The 20,225-nt window shown below is 35.1% G+C and overlaps 1 protein-coding gene across 3 annotated transcripts in view; it reads left to right on the plus strand.

Moving 5' to 3' along the window:
- NAA15 (N-alpha-acetyltransferase 15, NatA auxiliary subunit) overlaps window positions 1-20,225 on the plus strand; it is an 83,383-nt gene that overhangs the window by 30,177 nt on the left and 32,981 nt on the right. For all 3 annotated transcript variants that reach the window (XM_032333447.1, XM_032333444.1, XM_032333445.1), the window contains exons 2-9: window positions 3,964-4,048; window positions 6,349-6,453; window positions 9,759-9,916; window positions 10,721-10,855; window positions 12,085-12,238; window positions 16,374-16,493; window positions 17,849-17,944; window positions 18,093-18,199. In XM_032333447.1, the coding sequence (XP_032189338.1) occupies window positions 3,964-4,048; window positions 6,349-6,453; window positions 9,759-9,916; window positions 10,721-10,855; window positions 12,085-12,238; window positions 16,374-16,493; window positions 17,849-17,944; window positions 18,093-18,199 (960 nt within the window). The remainder of the gene's footprint in view (window positions 1-3,963; window positions 4,049-6,348; window positions 6,454-9,758; window positions 9,917-10,720; window positions 10,856-12,084; window positions 12,239-16,373; window positions 16,494-17,848; window positions 17,945-18,092; window positions 18,200-20,225) is intronic.

Here is a 20,225-nt window from a genome sequence, read left to right on the forward strand (position 1 = left end):
AAGTCAGATGCTTAACTGACTGAGCCACCCAGGTGTCCCTGGCTTGCATTTTATTAATACTATGTTAAACATTTAAACTTACCTGTTTAAGGGATAAAGGAGCCTGTCAACCCAACCTATAATGAAGATATTTTAAAATGGGTTTGGGGCATCTGGGTGGCTCAGTGTGTTAAGCCTCTGCCTTCAGCTCAGGTTGTGATCTCGGGGTCCTGGAATTGAGCCCCGCATTGGGCGCTCTGCTCAGCAGGGAGCCTGTTTCCCCCTCTTTCTCTGCCTGCTTCTCTGCCTACTTGAGATCTCTCTCTCAAATAAATAAAATCTTAAAAAAAAAATAAAATTTTTTTAATGGAAGCTTTATTGTTACACCTTTTTCATTTAGATTTATGGTATTTTTAGGATTTTTCTTTTGTAAAGAAGGGTTGTTTGGCTTCATGAAATTTTACCCTACATATTTAAGACTTGGTACTCAACAGTTTTTAGCAACAGATGCATGGGGACTCTGCTCATCTACTTTTTCTATTTTTTTTTTTTTCTATATTTGTTTGGGTAGTTTCTATTGCTGTGTCTTCTTTTTCACTCATTTTTTCTTTTACAATGTCAGTACCTCTAATCTGATGACATTTTCATTGTATAATACTATATTTTGCACCTCTAGAAGCACTGTTTGGTTGTTTTTTATATGTTCTGTTTCCCTTTTCTCATGTTTATGTTCTTACTTGAGCATCTACTTGTCTCGATATTTTTACCTCATTATTTCATCACTTTTCTTATTTCTCCTGGTTATGGATCATGTTTTCTTGCTTCTTAGCTTATCCAATAATATTTTGTTGAATATTGGGTATTTATGAATTCTGCATTGTTTTCTGTGACTTAACTGTCTTTAAAGAGTGTTGAACTTTGTTAATAGCAGACAGTGAGGATACTTGTATATCAGCCTAGGACTCTGCATAGAGTGGGTCTAGAGCACACTTATTCTAGGGTTAGTTTTTGTCTTCTGCTGAGTAGACATTTTTGCAGTATTTACTGAATTCTGCAGGTCTTCACTGAAGTCGCCATTCTGGCTATTTGGAATTCTCAGTACCCTGTGAATCCTGAAAATTCTTGAACTTACTGCTTTCTGGCCACTCTTTATTTATTTATTTGACAGAGAGAGCACAAGCAGGGGGAGCAGAAGGGGAGTGAGAAGCAGACTCCCTGCTGAGCAGGAAGCCCAACTCAGGACTTGATCCCAGAATCCTAGGATCATGACTGGAGCTGAAGGCAGATGCTTAACCATCTGAGCCACCCAGGTGCCGAAGTGTCCCACTCTTGATCAGCTCTTGATCTAAAGTCCCATGTTGGGCTCCACACTGGCCATGAAGCCTGCTTAGATAAAATTAAAAATATAGGGGCGCCCAGGGGCGTCTGGGTGGCTCAGTAGGTTAAGCCTCTGCCTTTAGCTCAGGTCATGATCTGGAGTCTTGGGATCGAGCCCCGCATCGGGCTCTCTGCTCAAGCAGGGAGCCTGCTTCCTCCTCTCTCTCTGCCTGCCTCTCTGCCTACTTGTGATCTCTGTCAAATGAATAAATAAAAATCTTTAAAAAGAAAAAATATAGGGGCACCTGGGTGGCTTAGTGGTTTGGAGCCTCTGCCTTTGGCTCAGGTCATGATCCCAGGGTTCTAGGATCTAGCCCCACGTCTGGCTCTCTGCTCAGCAGGGAGCCTACTTCCTCCTCTCCCTCTGCCTGCCTCTCTGCCTACTTGTGATCTCTGTCTGTCAAATAAATAAATAAATTCTTTTAAAAAATTAAAAAAAATATATACATACATATATATATAAAGAAATAAATTTTCAGAAAGATAATTGAAGATTTTAAGAACAATGCACTTAAATGGTCTTTGTATGTATATAGTTCCTGGAAAATATTGACACATCAAGAGTGTCCCTTTTAACTAGTGTTTACATTAATTATTATTATAAATTATAGTTGGTTATAAATAATTACTAAAAGAAGAATATGCTTATACTGTAATTGGGCTTTCTACTTAGTAAGTAGGAACACGAAATTTAATTAGTTATGTTTCTTTGACTACATATGGTTGATGATAGCCCTCAGTTACTGCTTCTGCTTTCCCTTCTCTCATCCTCAGATGACTCCTGCCAAGTGTATAGTTGATGGTAGGGAGAGGGGGTAGGGAATTAGGAAGCTCTTATAGAGGACTAATGGTACTAGAGGATGGAAGTATGAGTGAAAGAAAGCACCCAAGATAAATAGGGTTTTGGGTTGTTTTTTTCCCCCCCTTCATATCTGGTTGGGTAAGTTAAGGGCAAAGTATCCACTGAGATGATGAAGACTTGGTGCAGAAGAGATTCTGGGAGGAAAATTCAGTTGTTTTGGATATATTAAGTTTGAGGTGAGAAATAGCGAAGTAGAGATGATGTGTACATACTTGGTTATAGAACTGTTCTGTAGTTGGCCCTAGCATTGAGCTTAAGCAGTTGATTTCTTTCTACACATTTTTTTTTCTTTCTACACATTTTTTCCTGCTTTGATTTTTGTCATCATTTGCATTAAGTCTCCCTCCCAGATTTTGAAGATCCTGTTTTAAAAGTTGTGAGTAAAATTTGCTTAAATTTATGACGGTGAGTTCTGGCATAGATCATTATATCTTTAAGATGCAGGCTTTTCTCTGTAACAAGTAGAATGGTTTAAAAAATAATTATTGGGGCACCTGGATGGCTCCCGCAGTTAAGCATCTGACTCTTGTTTTTGGCTCTAGTCTTGGTTTAAGTGCAGTGAGTATAGGTTCTGCACTGGGGTCCACGTTGGGCATGGAGCCTACTTAAAAAAACCACAAACATTAAAAAATAGTAATTATTAGTGAAACCACACACTGATACCTGAAAGTCAATAGCACTAAAACATTTATGATGAAAAAGTATGTCCCCCTCTTCCATTTTACACTAAGACCATATTTTTCTTTCTTATACAAGCCTTTATTTCTCCTAGAGTTAATACTTGTCTCATTTAGTTGCCTTGGTTTTCTGTAGACCTATTGCTCATTTTCCCCAAATGTGTCTGAATTTCTGTCATAAACTTATGAATAATGATTTCCATATTATGAAGTCTATGAGTTCCATTTTGACCTTACTGGAAATCTGTGTCATGGTGGCCTTTGGCTTCCTTTTTTATTTTGGAGTGGTTGTCCTCTATTCTTTTTTCTGCATTAAATTTATTTACCAAGTGCCATGTTGTCTTTTTTTGTTTGTTTTCTTTTAATAGCTTCATAAGAAAGAATGTATAGAGATAAAATTTTAACTTTTTGAGAAGCCTGTGTCATTTTCACATGCTTGATAATTTGGCTGGCTTTAGAATTCTAGGTCAAAACTTGATTTCACTCTGAATTTTGAAGGTTTTCTAGTTTTTAGCAGAATTGCATTGTGACTTTGGAATAAAAGTTCAGTGACATTCTAATTACAGATCCTTTTTATGTGCCTTTTTTCCCCTCTCTGGAAGTTTTTGAGGACCTTTTCTTTATTTCTAAGGCTTTGAAATTTCATTATGATCTGCCATGGTATAGATCTTTTTCTTCTTCTGCATTATTTGGCATGTGCTTGTTTGTTCCTGTGGTTTGAGAGATTTCTTTCCTTCAGTAAGAAGAAAATAATACTTTATAATACAATTTCCATACATTTATTTTCTTGCAGATTTCATTTTCTATAACATTTGCTGGATATTTTGGAGTGAGCTAATGATGTCTTATTTTACATACTCTGTATTCTGTCTCTTTGTCTTGCTTTTACTTTCTATATTTGAATCTTCTGTAGTTTTATTTTCTTACTGGAATTTTAGTGGGATTTAGGAGAATATGGAAATAACATTTGATCATTCTGTTGTATTTAGCAGTCAAAATTTTAGGATCGAATTTAAAATTGTTTGCATTTCTTGCTGAACCCAATTTTTTTTTTTTTTGTTTTGACAGAGATGTTATGAACATAAACAGTATCGAAATGGGTTGAAATTCTGTAAACAAATCCTTTCTAATCCCAAATTTGCAGAGCATGGAGGTAAGTATAAATACCATATACTAGTAAGTGTAAGTAAATAAAGCTTTGCTAACATGTCTGGCTTCACTTACTTGGGTAAGTGAATCCCTAACTATCTCAGCTGCCCTAACTATTTTTCAGACAGAATGGACCTTCTCCAACTCTTTTGTGAAGATGTTTTAATACTGTAGTTTGAATTTAATGTCAAGAAAACTGTGACACATTCTACTTGATTTCTGGTTTATTCCCATTTTGAAGATTAGTGCTGTAGGAAAGGCAGAGGAAATTAACAGGGACAGATATGTTTAAATTTAATAAATATGCTCATTTAAGATATTAGACAATTTTGGTTTAGAACTTAGGTTGAGCTGGAAAAATATGATGTCTTACATTAAGCTTACTCAGAAAGTGTCCATTTTGTCCTTAGCTTATGAGCTAGCATCTTTTTATTCAGCATTGTATCTTGGGTTTTCAAGACAGTCATGTTTAAGACTTACTTGTGTATAGTAATGTTCTGAAAATTTACATACACCTTTTGCGTAGGTGAAGGGAAGATTGGACAGTGAGATGTTGGTAGGATAAGAATGTGTGGCTGAACTTGTGAAGACACATAGAAAAGCTAAGCTTTCGCAAGTCTGATTTGTACAGTTAGGAAACATGGATCTTCAGTAATTAGATAATCTTTTAGTATTGAAGAAGAGGGAGAGAGCAGTAGTTCTTATCGGCTCTCTTTACTCCTGTCTGTTTTTACTGTAATAATAAAATTGGAGATGGAAAGCAGGGGGAATAAAACCATCTAAATTGGGGCACCTGGGTGGCTCAGTCAGTTAAGCCTTGACCTTTGGCTCAGGTCATGATCCCAGGGTCTGGGATTGAGCCCCATGTGGGGTTCCCTGCTCCACAGGGAGCCTGCTTCTCCCTCTTCTCTGCTTGCCTCTCCCCCATTCATGTGTTCTCTCTTTTTCTGTCAAATAAATAAAATCTTCAAAAAATTTTTTTTCTGTTAGAGTGATGGTATGTTATATGAAGTGCCATAATTTAATTGAAAGTATTTTAATAGTACGTAAAATGATGGTTTGTCTTAGACTCACTAGCAATACAGGGTTTCATTAAGGCACTTTTAAGATGTTTGGTAAAACTTGTATGAATAGATTTTATATATTTGACAACAAAGACTATTTTATACTGTTCGCTACCTTGCTAGTTTGGCTACTTGCCAAATATATTTTGTTTGCTTCCTTTTCCTTTAAAGTTTTATATGATTTATAATGATTTTTACTTGATTTTCCCCTCTCTTTTCTATTTCCTTAACTGTATTTTTCTAATAAATGTTGATTTTTCCTCAGGGTAATACCTTTCTTTTAATCCTTTTTATTCTTAATTAATTCTTCTATAAATTATAAATTTTAGCCCTAAAATTTAAGTAAATCATAACGAGTATTTTTTATTTCTATATGCTTCATAGCATGCATGTTATAAAATTAGGAATCTTTTTTTCTTTTTCTTTTTTGAGAACTTAGTATTTCCCTGAACTCTGTTAATCTTTTGATTGTGAATGACAGGTACCTGACATTTTCTTTGTTGTGTGTTTGGTGTAGTAATCCCAAAGAATCATTTAAAAATTTATGAAAGTCAGAACTGTTAGATAATTATGTTAATTGTTTAACCATTGAACTGTGAATTTAATTTTAATGTAACTTAGGTTCACAGAAATAAAGTCTGTTTTAAGGTAAAGTTTTCCATACTTTAAGGTAGTGATTAATTACATGAGGTGACCCATGGAATTCCCTTGAAGAACAATAATAGAGTCATTGTATCTTGTTAGCATAGGAATTACCAGATATCCATGCATTTTTTTTTTTTTAAAGATTTTATTTATTCATTTGACACAGAGAGATCACAAGTAGGCAGAGAGGCAGGCAGAGAGAGAGAGGAGGAAGCAGGCTCCCCACGGAACAGAGAACCCGATGCGGGACTCGATCCCAGGACCCTGAGATCATGACCTGAGCCCAAGGCAGCGGCTTAACCCACTGAGCCACCCAGGCGCCCTATCCATGCATTTTTGTATCTTTTTATTTAGAAAAGATTTCTGGGGATGCCTAGACTATAGAAATGTGTTTCTTCTTGGTTTGTCAAATTTTAAAATGTTTTAATTCTGTAGAAGTCTGAAATTTTTCCAAGTTACCCTCTTGAAAGTTTAAATTCTTAGGATAATGTAACATTTGTTTTTCAGATTATGATTACTTTTTTGTTAGTTATTTTTAATGTTTAATTACTTTCTTTTTTCTTCATTTTCTTTCTTTTTCTTTTTTTAAAAATAGAAACCCTGGCTATGAAAGGATTAACATTGAACTGTTTGGGGAAAAAGGAAGAAGCATACGAATTGGTTCGTAGAGGTTTGAGAAATGACTTGAAGAGTCATGTGTGTATCCTTTTGGAGATGTTTAAGGATTGGTTTGGGATGTCTTAAGCTAAGACAGCAATTTGGGAGTCAGAAGTCTTAGATTCTTCTTACTGTGTAATTGCAGAGTTTTAAATTGAGTAACAGCTGTCACTGTGGAACATTTTTGTGTACCTCCCCTGTTCTCACATTACTTCTATTCGGATACATTGGACTTACCTTGTAAAATACCATAGTCCCACCTTATCCGCAGTTTCACTTTCTGCAGTTTGAGTTACCCGAGCTCACCTGCCGTTTGGAAGCACATGATCCTTTTGATGCACTGTCAGGTCAGTAGTGGTATTACCACCTGACATCACAATGCCTGCGTCATTCACTTCACTTCATCTCATCATGTAGGCATTTTATCATCTCACCACGTAGGCATTTTATCACCTCACATCACAAGGAAAAGGGTGAGTACAGTATAATAAAATATTTAAAAGAGAGGCCACATTCACACAACTTTTATTACAGTGTATTGTTATAGTTCTGTTTTGCTATTAGTTATTGTTAATCTCTTACCTTGCCTAATTTGTAAATTAAGTTTTATCATAGGTGTGTGTAAAGGAGAAAACATAGCTGTATATAGGTTTCAGTATTATTGATTGTTTCAGGCCGTTTTTGAGAGTCTTGAAACCTATCTCCCACAGATGGAGGTACCATATTTGCAAAAGCTTTTCCCACAATTACAAACAGAGTAACACCCTGGAGATTTCATCATCATTATAAATTTAGAAAAAAAATATACAATAAGAATAATAAAGGGGCAGATAGTATACTGATGAAGAGCACAGGCTTTGGAGTAAGCTTCCCTTAGGTTTGAATTTCACCTCATCATCTTTTTGTGATCTTAAGACTTAATTTCCTAGTGTATGAAATGAGGATAACCCTATGTATCTCATTGTGGTGTTTTGAGGATTTAATGATGAGGTAGATGTTTAACATAGTTTTTGATAATTCCAAGGTATTATACAAGGTAAATTTTAAGAGAAGTGTGAAGTTAGGAGCAAGTACAAATGTCTGAAGGAAGGTAGAGAAAAAAATTGTGGGTTGCTTTTTTTTTTCCTGCATAAAATTAATATTTTTGTTTTTTTAAAAAATTATTTTTATTAAAATTAGGTTACTTTTTTAAATAAACAATTTTAAACAATATTTCTTTACTTATTTTGTGAGCTGGCACAATTTTTAGTGCTGAGACTTTGAATTTCAGGTGTTTACCAGACCTCTGGTAAACTACAGATGAAGAAAAGTTAGGGATTTTGCTGTTGAGGGATTTATAGTCTGGTGAAAGAAGGTACTTAACTGGAAGCATATATAGGAACATGTTTGAGTATTACATAAAACGTTACAGCTTGTTCAAAAATTATAACTAATCCAGTAAATCAGAAATGAGTTGGGAGTAAGTGGAAACTCTAAGGTTATCAAAGGACTAATTAGTAAGACTTTTGTAGATACTTTTTCATCCTTTTTAATGATTACATAGTGTTCTGTATGTATTTATTTGTGTTCCTCTTGTTGGACGTATGTTTCTTTAAATTTTTAGCAATGTTAAACTCCTTAAGTATAAATTTATAGGAGTTTAGAAGCAGTTAAAAGATAGTTGCAGTGCTTGAGAGGTGATAAAGTCCTGAAATAAAGGTGATGGGGGCCAGATTATGGAGGGTAGTGCCTTAGGCTTTTAAAAACATGTACTAGCCAAATGAGAAGATTGTGTTAAGCTTTACTTTATTGTTTATAGTGTGAAAGCAAAGATTTTTCAAATAAAATTTATGGTATTAAATATGTTTTTCAGTTAAATTGCCATCCTGGGCACTATGTATTTAACTGACTCTGTTGAGGATCCCTGGCAAAAAAAGTTGGTAGATTGAAAGGTTTAAATCTAAGAGAGAAACACTACAAGTTTCTAGAAAGTGAATTATTTTCTTTTGATTTTATGTCTGTTTTCTTTTTGTTGTTGGTTTTTTTTTTTTTTTAAAGAAAGGTTACTCTGGAGAGAATAAAAGTAGAGAGACTGAAGGTAGGAGGATAGGTGACTGCAGTAATCAAGATCTGAAGAGAAAAGGACCTATTAGGGGAGTGGAATTAATTTACATATTTTTCACCCTTTATAGCATTTTTTACAGCCAACTATAGTTTACTTACCTGTGCCCTTACTAGCCTTCAAATTTTTTGAACGCAGGAAACAATCCATTTCGGTCACCTACACCCTGATTATTAAGATTTTTTTTTTTTTAAGATTTTATTTATTTATTTGACAGATATCACAAGCAGGCAGAGAAGCAGGCGGAGAGAGAGGAGGAAGCAGGCTCCCCACTGAGCAGAGAGCCCGATGCAGGGCTCCATCCCGAGACCCTGGGATCATGACCTGAGCCGAAGGCAGAGGCTTTAACCCACTGAGCCACCCAGGCGCCCCTATTAAGATATTTTAATTATTTGCTAAATGAATTTTTATCTTACATGTGGTTTTTATCTTCTCTATATTGACTTTCAGGAACTTTGAACTGCACTAAATATTCTGTACTAAGGATATTGTTAGCTAAAGAAAATGTACGTGATGTAGAGTAATTATATGTCATGTATATACCGATTCCCTCTTTTTTTCTTTTAAAAGTAAGGATGATTCCCAGGGGCACCTGGGTGGCTCAGTTGGTTATGCATCTGACTCTTTTTTTCTTTTTTTTTTTTTTTTAAATTAAATTTTATTTTATTTTATTTTTCAGTGTTCCAAAATTCATTGTTTATGCACCACACCCGGTGCATCTGACTCTTCATTTTGGCTCAGGACATGATCTCAGGGTCCTGAGATTCAGACCAGTGGTGTAGAGCCAGCTTGGGATTCTCCCTATCCCTCTGCGCACCATGCACATCCCATTTTCCCCCACCCCCAAAACTTATGTGCGCATGTGCACTCGCTCTCTCTTGCTCTCAATAAATAGATAGATAATTCATAACATTTATTGAACACTTATTTTGTACCAGTCTTTTCCATTTAATTATGAAACTATGCTATGTAAACTTTCTGTTTACATTTTATAATTGAGGAAATAAAGCAAGACTAAGTAACTTACCAAGGTCACAGCTAATAAGACAGGTGAGTCCTTTTTTCTCTGGCTCAAAAAGCTGTGTTGTTTTCTAAAGTTTTAAACTTCTATGCTTATATTCTCTCCTTTTTTTTTTTTTTAAAGCTTATAATTTTATAAATAGCTGTAGTTTTCTTAGTTTCTTGAGAAATATTACTGGAATATTATTTCTTGACTTGTAGGTTGTGTCCTTAACTAAATCCTTTAGGTTGGCATGTTTATGGCCTTCTCCAGAGGTCAGACAAGAAATATGATGAAGCCATTAAATGTTATAGGAATGCGTTAAAATGGGATAAAGACAATCTTCAAATCTTAAGGGACCTTTCTTTACTACAGATTCAAATGAGAGATCTTGAGGGTTACAGGGTAAGTAAAATAGCCTTTTTATTTTTTTAATTCTAAGGGGAAAGTAGTATTAAAATATTTAAAACTTTTGTACTTACTGAAAACAAAATTTTCTGTTTTTAAACAGAATTGGATTGACTCTCATTCATCTCCTTCTAGTAGTGATTGTGTGTATGTTATGACTAGACTAACCAGATTTTTTAAATAAATTATTTTACTGAGGCAGAATTGGATTATTGTGTAGAATGGAGTTAATTCAGTGAAAATTAACAGTGATGTTCCTCAAATAGGCAATGCCTTTGTCTGCTATTGACATGTAAATACAACCTTTAGTAATCACATTTTTCTGAAAAGCATATTTGTTTCTTCTTTTTACCTCCACTGAGACTGTTCTGTCTTTGTGCCTATATTTTAACCCTTAAATCAGTCTATTAATTCAAATCTATAAAGTCCATGTAGTACCTACCAGTTGTTTTCTATAGATCTTAACTCAGTAGTTGGGCCCTTTTAAAAAACGTTTTTCTTATGTACTGTTTTTCATGCTGTCTCTTTTTTAAAGTAGTTCAGGAATTAATAAAGCCTATTTAGTCTTAAGTTCTAAAACAGTTACAAGATTATCTTGGAAGTTCATTGTACTTCTTACCAAATATTGTTTTGCTCCTATAAAGCAATACAGTATGGGTGTCTGTAGCTATTTTCTGTTACTATTCCCAGTGTTGTGTTGCAAATTACTCAGCATTGTTGGATAAATTAATATGATCTTTGTTAAGAGCATTTGCTTTCACTGTAAACCTAAGAAAAAGTGGTTTTTTTCCCCCCTTAAAGGAAACGAGGTATCAGTTACTTCAGCTTCGCCCTGCACAGAGAGCATCATGGATTGGTTATGCTATTGCTTACCATTTATTAGAAGATTATGAAATGGCAGCAAAGATTTTAGAAGAATTTAGGAAAACACAACAGGTAACAACCAGAAGACAGACCTAGTAAACTGGGTCTAATTCTAAGTATAATCATAAAAAAGAAGTGCATATAGACTTGCAAATTTTTTATTTTGAAATAGTTTCAAACTTCAAGAAAAGTTGCAAGACTAGTACAAAGAACTCCATATATGAGTTCAGTCACATTAATGATAATACTTGGCACATTTACTTTACAATTTTTATTATTTACGTATCTTTTTAAATTTTTTTCCTGAAACATTTGAGAGTAATGCAGACACCCTGATCTTATACTCCTAAATCTGTTATGTTAGTGTGATATTTTCTGAGAATAATTCTTATCGTTATTAACTCTATACATAGTATAATATAGATTATCAAAAATTGGGAAATTTAACATTGATAGCCTGTTATTATCTAATCCACAGCTCATATTAAAAATATATTAATTGCTCTATTTATATCCTTTCTAAGATTCCCCCCATTAATGGAATCATACTTTGCATTTAGTTATCATTTCTTTGCAGTCTGATTTAATCTGAAAATTTCGAAGACTTTATCTGTATTTCATGACATTGAAATTTTTGATGAGTACAGCAGGTGCTTGTGGAATGTCCATCAATTTGGATTTCTTTGATGTTTCTTTATTATTAGAGATAGTTAAGAATTTGGGGGAGGAAACTACAGGAGTTATATTTACCCCTTCTCTGTTCATCACATTGAGAAGTGCAGAAGGTTTTTTTGTTCTGTTTAATTACTTGGTTAGGGTGGTGCCTGCCAGGTTTCTATGCTAAAAAATTGTTATTTTTTTCCCCTCTGTAATTAGTAAACAGTTTGAGATTTTATGAGTAGCCTGTTCTTCATCAAACTTACCACTAGTTTTAACATTCATCGATTGTGATTCTTGCCTGAATCAACTGTTCTATGATAGTTAAAAAGTGGTGATTCTTTAACTCTCTTACTTTTTCTAGATTTATTATTTGACATTCTACTCTTAAGTAAGAGCTTTCCTCTCTCCCCTGTTTACTTATTTTATGTAAGGACTTAGGGATTCTAACTTTATTCAGTTAATAAGTTAATACTGTCATTTTTTTACTTAGTTGCTCTCTAGACAAATGTTTAAGAATTTTTAGAAAATAAATTTTGTCAGTTATTATCCTTTGATTTCTTAAATGTATTTTGAGTGTTTAAACGTTTTTTTAATATGAAAACAAAATTCTTACTGTTAGTATTCCTTATATCCATATATAGACATCCCCTGATAAAGTGGATTATGAATATAGTGAACTCCTTTTATATCAGAACCAAGTTCTTCGGGAAGCAGGTCTCTATAGAGAAGCCCTGGAACATCTTTGTACCTATGAAAAGCAAATCTGTGATAAACTTGCTGTAGAAGAAACCAAAGGTATTTAAAAGATTTTTTATTTTTATTTACTTATTTATTTTAAAGATTTTATTTATTTGAGAGAGAGAGCCTGTGCGTGCACAAGTGTGGGGGTGGGGGCAGAGGGAGAAGCCAACTTCTGCTGAGCAGGGAGCCTAATGTGGGGTTCTATACCAGGACCTTGGGATCATGACCCGAGCCAAAACCAAGAGTTGAACACTTAACTGACTGAGCCGCCCAGGTGCCCCAAAGGTATTTTTCTTTAAAGGATATAATTTATGCTAGTATTTAGTTATGACAATGAGCAAGACTAAAAAACTAGTTGCTGCTGATAACTGAATATAATTCAGCTTTTTGGTGATAGAAAATCTGTTTCTTGCTCATACACGCTGAATAATTTGTAATGTTGGAAAATACACATTTAAACAATCGATGTTTATATAGGAAAGAATAATTGCAAAAAATAAGATCATTAAATGAAGTGACTCAAGATATTTTTCTTCAAAATGTTTTTGGCTTGAAATTATTAATAGGGTTTGATCAAAATATATATATAGGAGGTAATTGCTTAATTTTATAAGGCAGGAATTAATTTCTTAGGAACAGCTTATTAGCAAAACTATTGCTATATTGACAGTAATATTTGTTGATAATCTTTACTGAAGTATATATGGGGCAATAATGAGGTCTTTCTAGTTTATTTGGATGTCTTTCTGGACATAGAATATGAATTGAAACCAGAGATTTGGCTTTATGTGTTTGGATTGTGATAAGAGGGATAGATCCCTCAATAAAGCTCTCTAATGCTGCCATTTATTAGAAGGCTGAAAAAAGGAGTCTCAGTTTTAAAACTTGAGGACCTTATTATGGAAAATGAAAGAAGAATAACCAGTAACTGAAAATAGAAGTACTTTTCTAAGAATTACCATCTGAAATGTCTCTTTGCCTGGGTTAGTCAGGGAACTGATGTTTGCTGGTTTCAGATTCCTTTGGCTCCTGTTGAAGTTGAACACTAAAAAAAGTACGGTACTTGGTTAGGTTTGAGGTTGGTGTTGAGCATAACTACCATGACTTCCAGTGCTTTGATGAAACCTCTGATGCGAGGCCTTCTGGCCAAGCATCTGTGATTTTATGTTGTTGGAGCCTTTGTTGTGTATCCCTGGGGGTTGCAGCTTTCTCTAAGTTTGCTGTGGCCAAACCAAGAAAGAAAGCATATGCAGATTTCTACAGAAATTATGGTTCCATGAAAGATTTTGAGATGAAGAAGACTGGTATCTTTCAGAATGCAAAGGGATTTTGCCATGCACAGAATTGCTTTGGGTTGAGTTCAGTTGAAGTTTGTCACTGACCTGTGTTCCTGAACTATGAAGCACAGATATTGGGTTATGGAATTGTTTGTCTTGATAAACAACTAATAAATACTTTGGACAGTTTAAAAAAAAAAAAAAGTATGGTACTTGCTTACATTATTTGCCAGATGAGCTTTCAGCAGAGGATACTGCTATTGGCAAGAAAAAAAAATTGGAAATCTGTACCTCTGCTGGAGCTCATTTGTGAGCTATAGATCCAGAAGAGCCGACTTTTCCTTTGAATTGATCATTCTGTAACAATCTATTAGTTATAAAGGAAGGTATTTCTGTCTTCATGGAAAGATCACAAGATTGGAAAAAACTAGCTTGGATTTCTTTATTGGCTACTCTAACTAGCTGTATGACCAGTCACAAGGCTTGGACCTTTGTTTCTTTATCAAAATACATGCTAGTTTCCAAAATACTCTTAAGTACCTCATTTCATTTGATCACTTTGATAATTATATTAGCAAGAAAGAATGACAGATCAAGTTAGATGAGGATTCACAATTGATCAGTTGGTTTTAGGAATTTGGAAGTCATTGGTGACCTTAACAAAAGCATTTTCTGAACATTTGGAAGGAGGGTGGAAAAAGTTAAATCAAGTAGAATTAAATGACATTGGAAGTCAAGAAATTAAAGATAACATGCGTGGATGACTCATAAAGGTTTTGTTATCTAGGGAAACAGATAAGTGGGATTGTGCTAGATGAAATAGAATACAGAATCAAAAGGTTTTTTTTACAGTATCTGCTTATGCTCACTGGAGAATGATCCAGTAGAGACAGAATATTTGATACAACAGAATAATGTGATCCAGTGGATAACTTGAAAGATTAGCTTTAGATAACAACATGAATAGTTCACAGTAGCAAGAAAGGGTAGAATATATAGGCAAGCTGATATATAGATGTAGTGGGTATTTGGAAGTTCTCTTCTCATTGCTTCCATGTTCTCATTGAAATAGGAAACAGCCATCATTTCATTTCAAAAAGTATGTATTGATAATTACAGTGAGTCAGGTGACGGGAGGTATATAAAGAGAATAGAAAGGAACCGAGAGTAGTAGAACATTAATCTTTGGAAATTCCAGTAATAAAGGCATTGTTAGTGGTCTGAATAATTTGCAAACTTCTGGAGTGGGTGAGAGGGCATAATTAGCAGAAAGTTGCGTTGTTGATTCTTAAACCCCCCTGTTCCTTCTACAAAGAAGAGGTGGGAGAAAATTAAGGAAATGTTGGGTGGGTATAGTATAGGGGAGAAAAGTTACAGGATTTTTTTTGTTCTCAGTGAGCTAGGCTTTTGATTAGTAGAGAGCAGGTTTGTCAACCTTGGCACTGTTTTGGGACTGAGATGTTGGGGGTGGAAGTTTCCTATATGTTGTAGAACGTTTAACAACATCCCTAGCTTCTACTTACCAGAATACCAGCAGCACGACCCTGTCCCTTACTGTGATAACCAAAAAATATCTCCATATACTGACAAAAGTGCCCTTGGCTGAGAGCCACTGATGTTAAGAATATGGGCTTTTTAAGCCAATTTACTTGGATTCAAATCCTGATTCCAACAATTAACTATCTGAAAGTCCCTCAGCAAGTCTGCTTATGTTCTCTCTGCTTTAAAATGATGAAAAATAATGTGTTTGTTTTAAAGGTTTTATTTATTTATTTGACAGAGATCACAAGTAGGCAGAGAGAGAAAGAGGAGGAAGTAGGCTCCCAGCTAAGCAGAGAGCCGATGTGGGGCTTGATCCCAGGACCCTGGGATCATGACCCGAGCCGAAGGCAGAGGCCTTAACCCACTGAGCCACCCAGGCGCCCTGAAAATAATAGTGTTTTCAGAATTGAATTACTTAATGCATGTGAAGCCATTGAAAGTTACTGGCACACAGTGAATACACTGTGTTTGTCTTTATTGTCTGATGAGAGCATAGCGTGCAAGGGTGAAGTTGTGGTTTGAAAATAATGCCTTTGGTGGATGGAAACCCATTAAAGATAAGGAAATGTGCACCTGAGCAGTGTTTGAAGCTCATTTGACTTTGGAACTCATAAATTTCTAGTGAAACTGGTGTCTCTGTCCAGTCTTCTAATGACGTTTTATGAGAAGGTGTGTAGCAAGCAAACATTTGGGATGATCCAGGCCTTGAAATTGGTAAATAAGGGAGCCTTGTGTTTTGAGACTGATTTTGATATTTGGGTCTCTTAATGTCATTTGGGGATGAGATTTGTTGTGCAGCTCAGAGAAAACCAGCAATGAATCTATGACTTACTGAAGGGTCTGAAGGAAAGGGAATGGTTTTTCTCTTAAGATTGAAGGCTAGGATTAGTGAGACAAGAATAAGCTAGACAAGACAGTGAAGCTTAAAGCAAGATAGGTGCCCTATTTGGTAGTTGGAAGAGCTAGAAAAAGCAGGTTTTGAATGTGGCCATGGCTGTGGGCTGCTATAGCTGAATCCTTTTATAATTTATTTGGAGATCATAAGGTTAGAGTGTTGGATTTGGTCAATAATTCAGATATGAAATTGTGTTATGTCAGGCGTAATTAAGTAGTAGGTGGGTGGCTTGGTAACTGTGTTTAGTGAAAGTTAGACAAATACCTTAATCAATTGAGGATGTGGAAAGGAAGACATTTCTATATAAGAACTTCAAAAAGAGACAATAATATGGTAGTCTTGTTGAAGGGTATTGGGAATTTAGGATGATACTGAATCCAATTCCCAACATTGGAGAGGCTTTAAGAGAAAGTTTAAGGAAAAGTTAAAGTTATAATCAGAAGATATCTAGTTAATTTAATTTGTTTTTCATCAGGGGAACTTCTGTTGCAGTTAGGTCGTTTGGAAGATGCAGCCGATGTTTATAGAGGATTACAAGAAAGAAATCCTGAAAACTGGGCCTATTACAAAGGTCTGGAAAAGGCACTCAAACCAGGTAGTATTAAAACTTTAAAGTTTTAATTGCACCTTTTGTTGATAAATATTTTATTAACTCATTGGAAAGCCATAACTTAGAAAAATAGTCGTTAAGAATTGGTTTCAGGAAAAAAAAAAGAATTGGTTTCAGAATCCGAGTACAAAAGTACAGTAGCAAACTTCCATTTAATATGGGAGAGTGAGCATTTTCTGAAACCTCTCTTCCACACATTTATAGAAATAGTTGAGAAAAGAATTCAGAAACAACTTGCAGAAATTCACAAATGGCATGGCAGCTACAAAAATTGAAAGGGAAATTCCTATGGATAGAAATGTTGCCTTACTTACAGAGATATCTCTGTAAAGGAAAGAAACAAGCGTAACTTCTGTGGCCACAGCAGCATGGCCTCCCAAGGGCATATGAATGTAACCAAGCTGAAAGAGCAGTACTGTTTCCTGTGTGGGAAGAGGGACTGAATTTCCATCACTCAAATGAACTTGGGTCCAGAGAGTCTCCCCACAACTTCCCTTCACCCTCTCCCATGAACGGGACCTACTTGGGAGGACAGACCCAGAAACATGTCATCTACAAATAGGGTCCTTAGCCACGATGATCTGATTTGAGGCTGTCTCCTTCAAGACTGGAAGTGAGCCATTACTGATAATTGATAAATACAAGAGAAACCTTAGAACAAAGAATATTTTACTACTCTGGAGCACTTATCACGGGAATGGTTATCATTAGCACAGCAAAAGGGAGTAAATGGAGGAATCTAAGATGAAAAAAGGGAATTGCAGCCATGAAGTATGAAGTTTTGAGAAAGTACTAATTAGGAATTTAAGAAACGAGAAGCCTACTTCTTGACATAAAAATCTTAACAGATTGAATGGAAGAGAGTCCACAAGTGAGGAGAAATTAGTGAACTGGAAGACTGAACCGAGGAGAGCTCTCAGCCAAGAGTAAAAGAAAGTATAAAAGAAATAAGGAAAAATGAAAGATGAGGGGATAGATCCAAAAGTTCTGTAATAAAGGATAGGCTGAAGAGAATAGTAGAGAAGCTATGGAAACATAATAATCAAGCCTTTCTTAGAATTAAAGTAAACTCTGAGTCCTTAGATTCTGAAAGGAACCTAAAGCAGAATGGATTTAAAAAATTACGTATTTTAGGTGATTATAGGTATTTAAAATATGAAAATATTAGGAAAAATACTCTAAAATGATTGGTGTATTTGGGTGGTTATTTGAAATTTTCTTTTCACCTTCAACTTTCCTGCTTAATAAGAATTTATATATACTTGGAGAAATTTATAATTTGTTAGAAAAAACATACAAGTTATAATTATATATAAAAATAATTTTTTCTTTGTTTGCAGCTAATATGTTAGAACGACTAAAAATTTATGAGGAAGCCTGGACTAAATATCCCAGGGGACTGGTGCCAAGAAGACTACCGTTGAACTTTTTATCTGGTGAGAGTAATTGCAAAAGAATGAAAATGATGTTAGGATTTAGTTTGTCTTCTTGTTTTTAGATATATGAATGCGCATATTAATATTAAGGTATGCATTTTAGAGTTGTCTGGGTAAATGCAAATCAACAGAATTTTTTTTTCCCAAGGTGAGAAGTTTAAAGAATGTTTGGATAAGTTTCTAAGGATGAATTTCAGCAAAGGTTGTCCACCAGTCTTCAATACTTTGAGGTCATTATACAAAGATAAAGAAAAGGTAAGCAAAATACAATTTTTCCCCCCACTATCATTTCTTTGCTCAGTATTTGGAATTGTTGATCCCTGATTATCTGTGTACATACTACACATTTGTTGAATCTGGTATCTGTTTTCCTATCTTGCAGTTTAAATGCTTCTGTACCTCTTTATGTTCCTATTTTCTCTTTTATTTCTGCTATTTACTTTGAGTCTGTGTAGGTATGGAAAGTTCGTAAGGTAGTGATTTCTTCAGTACTTTCTCTAATCCTTGTTCATGGTGAAAGTCGGATGTGATTTTTAAACTAAGGTTTTGTTTAGTAATCATTCTCCTTTTTTATTTGGTGGAAAGAAAATTCTGTCAGCAGTTCGTTTGCTGTCTCAGTAAGTTAACTTACTCTTTGAGCTATGTATAAAAATGCTCAAATTGCTTGTTCAGAGGCCATTTTAATTTTAATTTAGATTATTTTGCTTGCAAGTACAGTGACATCAGACGTGTTGGTTGACTAAATAGAAATCAGTTACAGTGAAGAATCAGAAAGGTGGGACAAATTGAACATGCTCAACACTTTAACCTAAAGCACAGAAGGTGTGCTTATTTTCCAGTCTTGTTAAGAGGCCCACGGTATGGGCTTTATGATGACTTTCACTCTTTTTTAAATTGCATAAATCACATTCATAAAATGTGATCTCTTGTTTTCAGTACCAATATTATGGGAACTGGATGCTTACAAAGCGATCTTGATTATAGAAGCCTCTTTATTAATGATTTTCCCCTTTGTGGTTGTATCATTGAAACCTTAATTTGTTAGAAGTATCTAATTTATCCTTGAGTCTTCCCATGGTATTCAACGTAAAACAGTTTTTTCTTTCATTTTCATTTATTCAGTTTGCATAATATTGAATTCTGTAATGATGATAATAAATGGAACTGATTCAAACAGGTTTGGGAAAACAAAACTCTTAGTAAGCAGGTAGCTCACCTTGTGGGAGCAGAAGAACATGGGCACACCAGAATAACCTAGCTGTGACCATTCAGTCCTCACAATTTTTTGAGGTAATGGAGAGTGCTGGTGTTAATCTGTTGAGTCGGTTAAGGTGAGGTCATTTAGGAGAGCTTCTATAGTAACAAATCCATTATAGATGGATTAAGTGAGGAAGGGAATTAATAAATTAAAAGTGTTCACAGATCTCTTACAAAGCCAGGAGCAAGTGGTATAGTCATGACTCAGAAGAAACCAGAACCTGGACATCCACTCACTATCCTGGATTTCAGAAACCCACCTGCTGTTCTGTTTTTACTAATGCTTTTCCTTGGATTTTAAAATCAAGAGTTGATGGTATTTTGTACTTTTGGAATTTCTCTTTTCACATAGTTTTTAATTCTTGATTCTTGGAGGGCAGATGTTAACTGCGGGTGTTATTTATGTGAATTGAGATAAAAATGAACCAAGATAAGAGTCATCTGTAGTGTTACCTATAGTATTACCTCTTTTTAGCCAACCTTTTCCTGATTTTTAGCTTAATGCAAATTCTCTCCTTCCTAGCAGGGAATGAAGTTGCCAGTAAGTTTCTAGAAAGTTACATCCTTTTTTTTTTTGGAAGACTTTATTTATTTATTTGAGAGAGAGGGAGAGGGACAAGCAGACTTGCCAGTGAGCGCAGAGTCTGATGTGGGGCTCAGTCCCAGAACCCTGAGATCATAACCTGAACCAAAATCAGGAGTTGGGCACTTAACTGACTGAGCCACCCAGGCACCCTGAAAGTTACATCTTAATACCTTTAAAAATGTATGGCTTACTTGCTTTTTTAAATTTTAATTTTATTTTTTTAAGATTTTTATTTATTTATTTGACAGACAGAAATCACAAGTAGGGAGAGAGGCAGGCTCCCTGCTGAGCAGAGAGCCGGAAGCGGGGCTCGATCCCAGGACCCTGGGATCATGACCTGAGCCGAAGGCAGAGGCTTTAACCCACTGAGCCACCCAGGCGCCCCTGCTTTTAAGTTTTTATCCTTACGTTAATAGGTTTATAAAAGGGTGTGTACAT

Source organism: Mustela erminea, chromosome 2, assembly GCF_009829155.1.
Source record: "Mustela erminea isolate mMusErm1 chromosome 2, mMusErm1.Pri, whole genome shotgun sequence".
Lineage (NCBI taxonomy): Eukaryota > Metazoa > Chordata > Mammalia > Carnivora > Mustelidae > Mustela > Mustela erminea.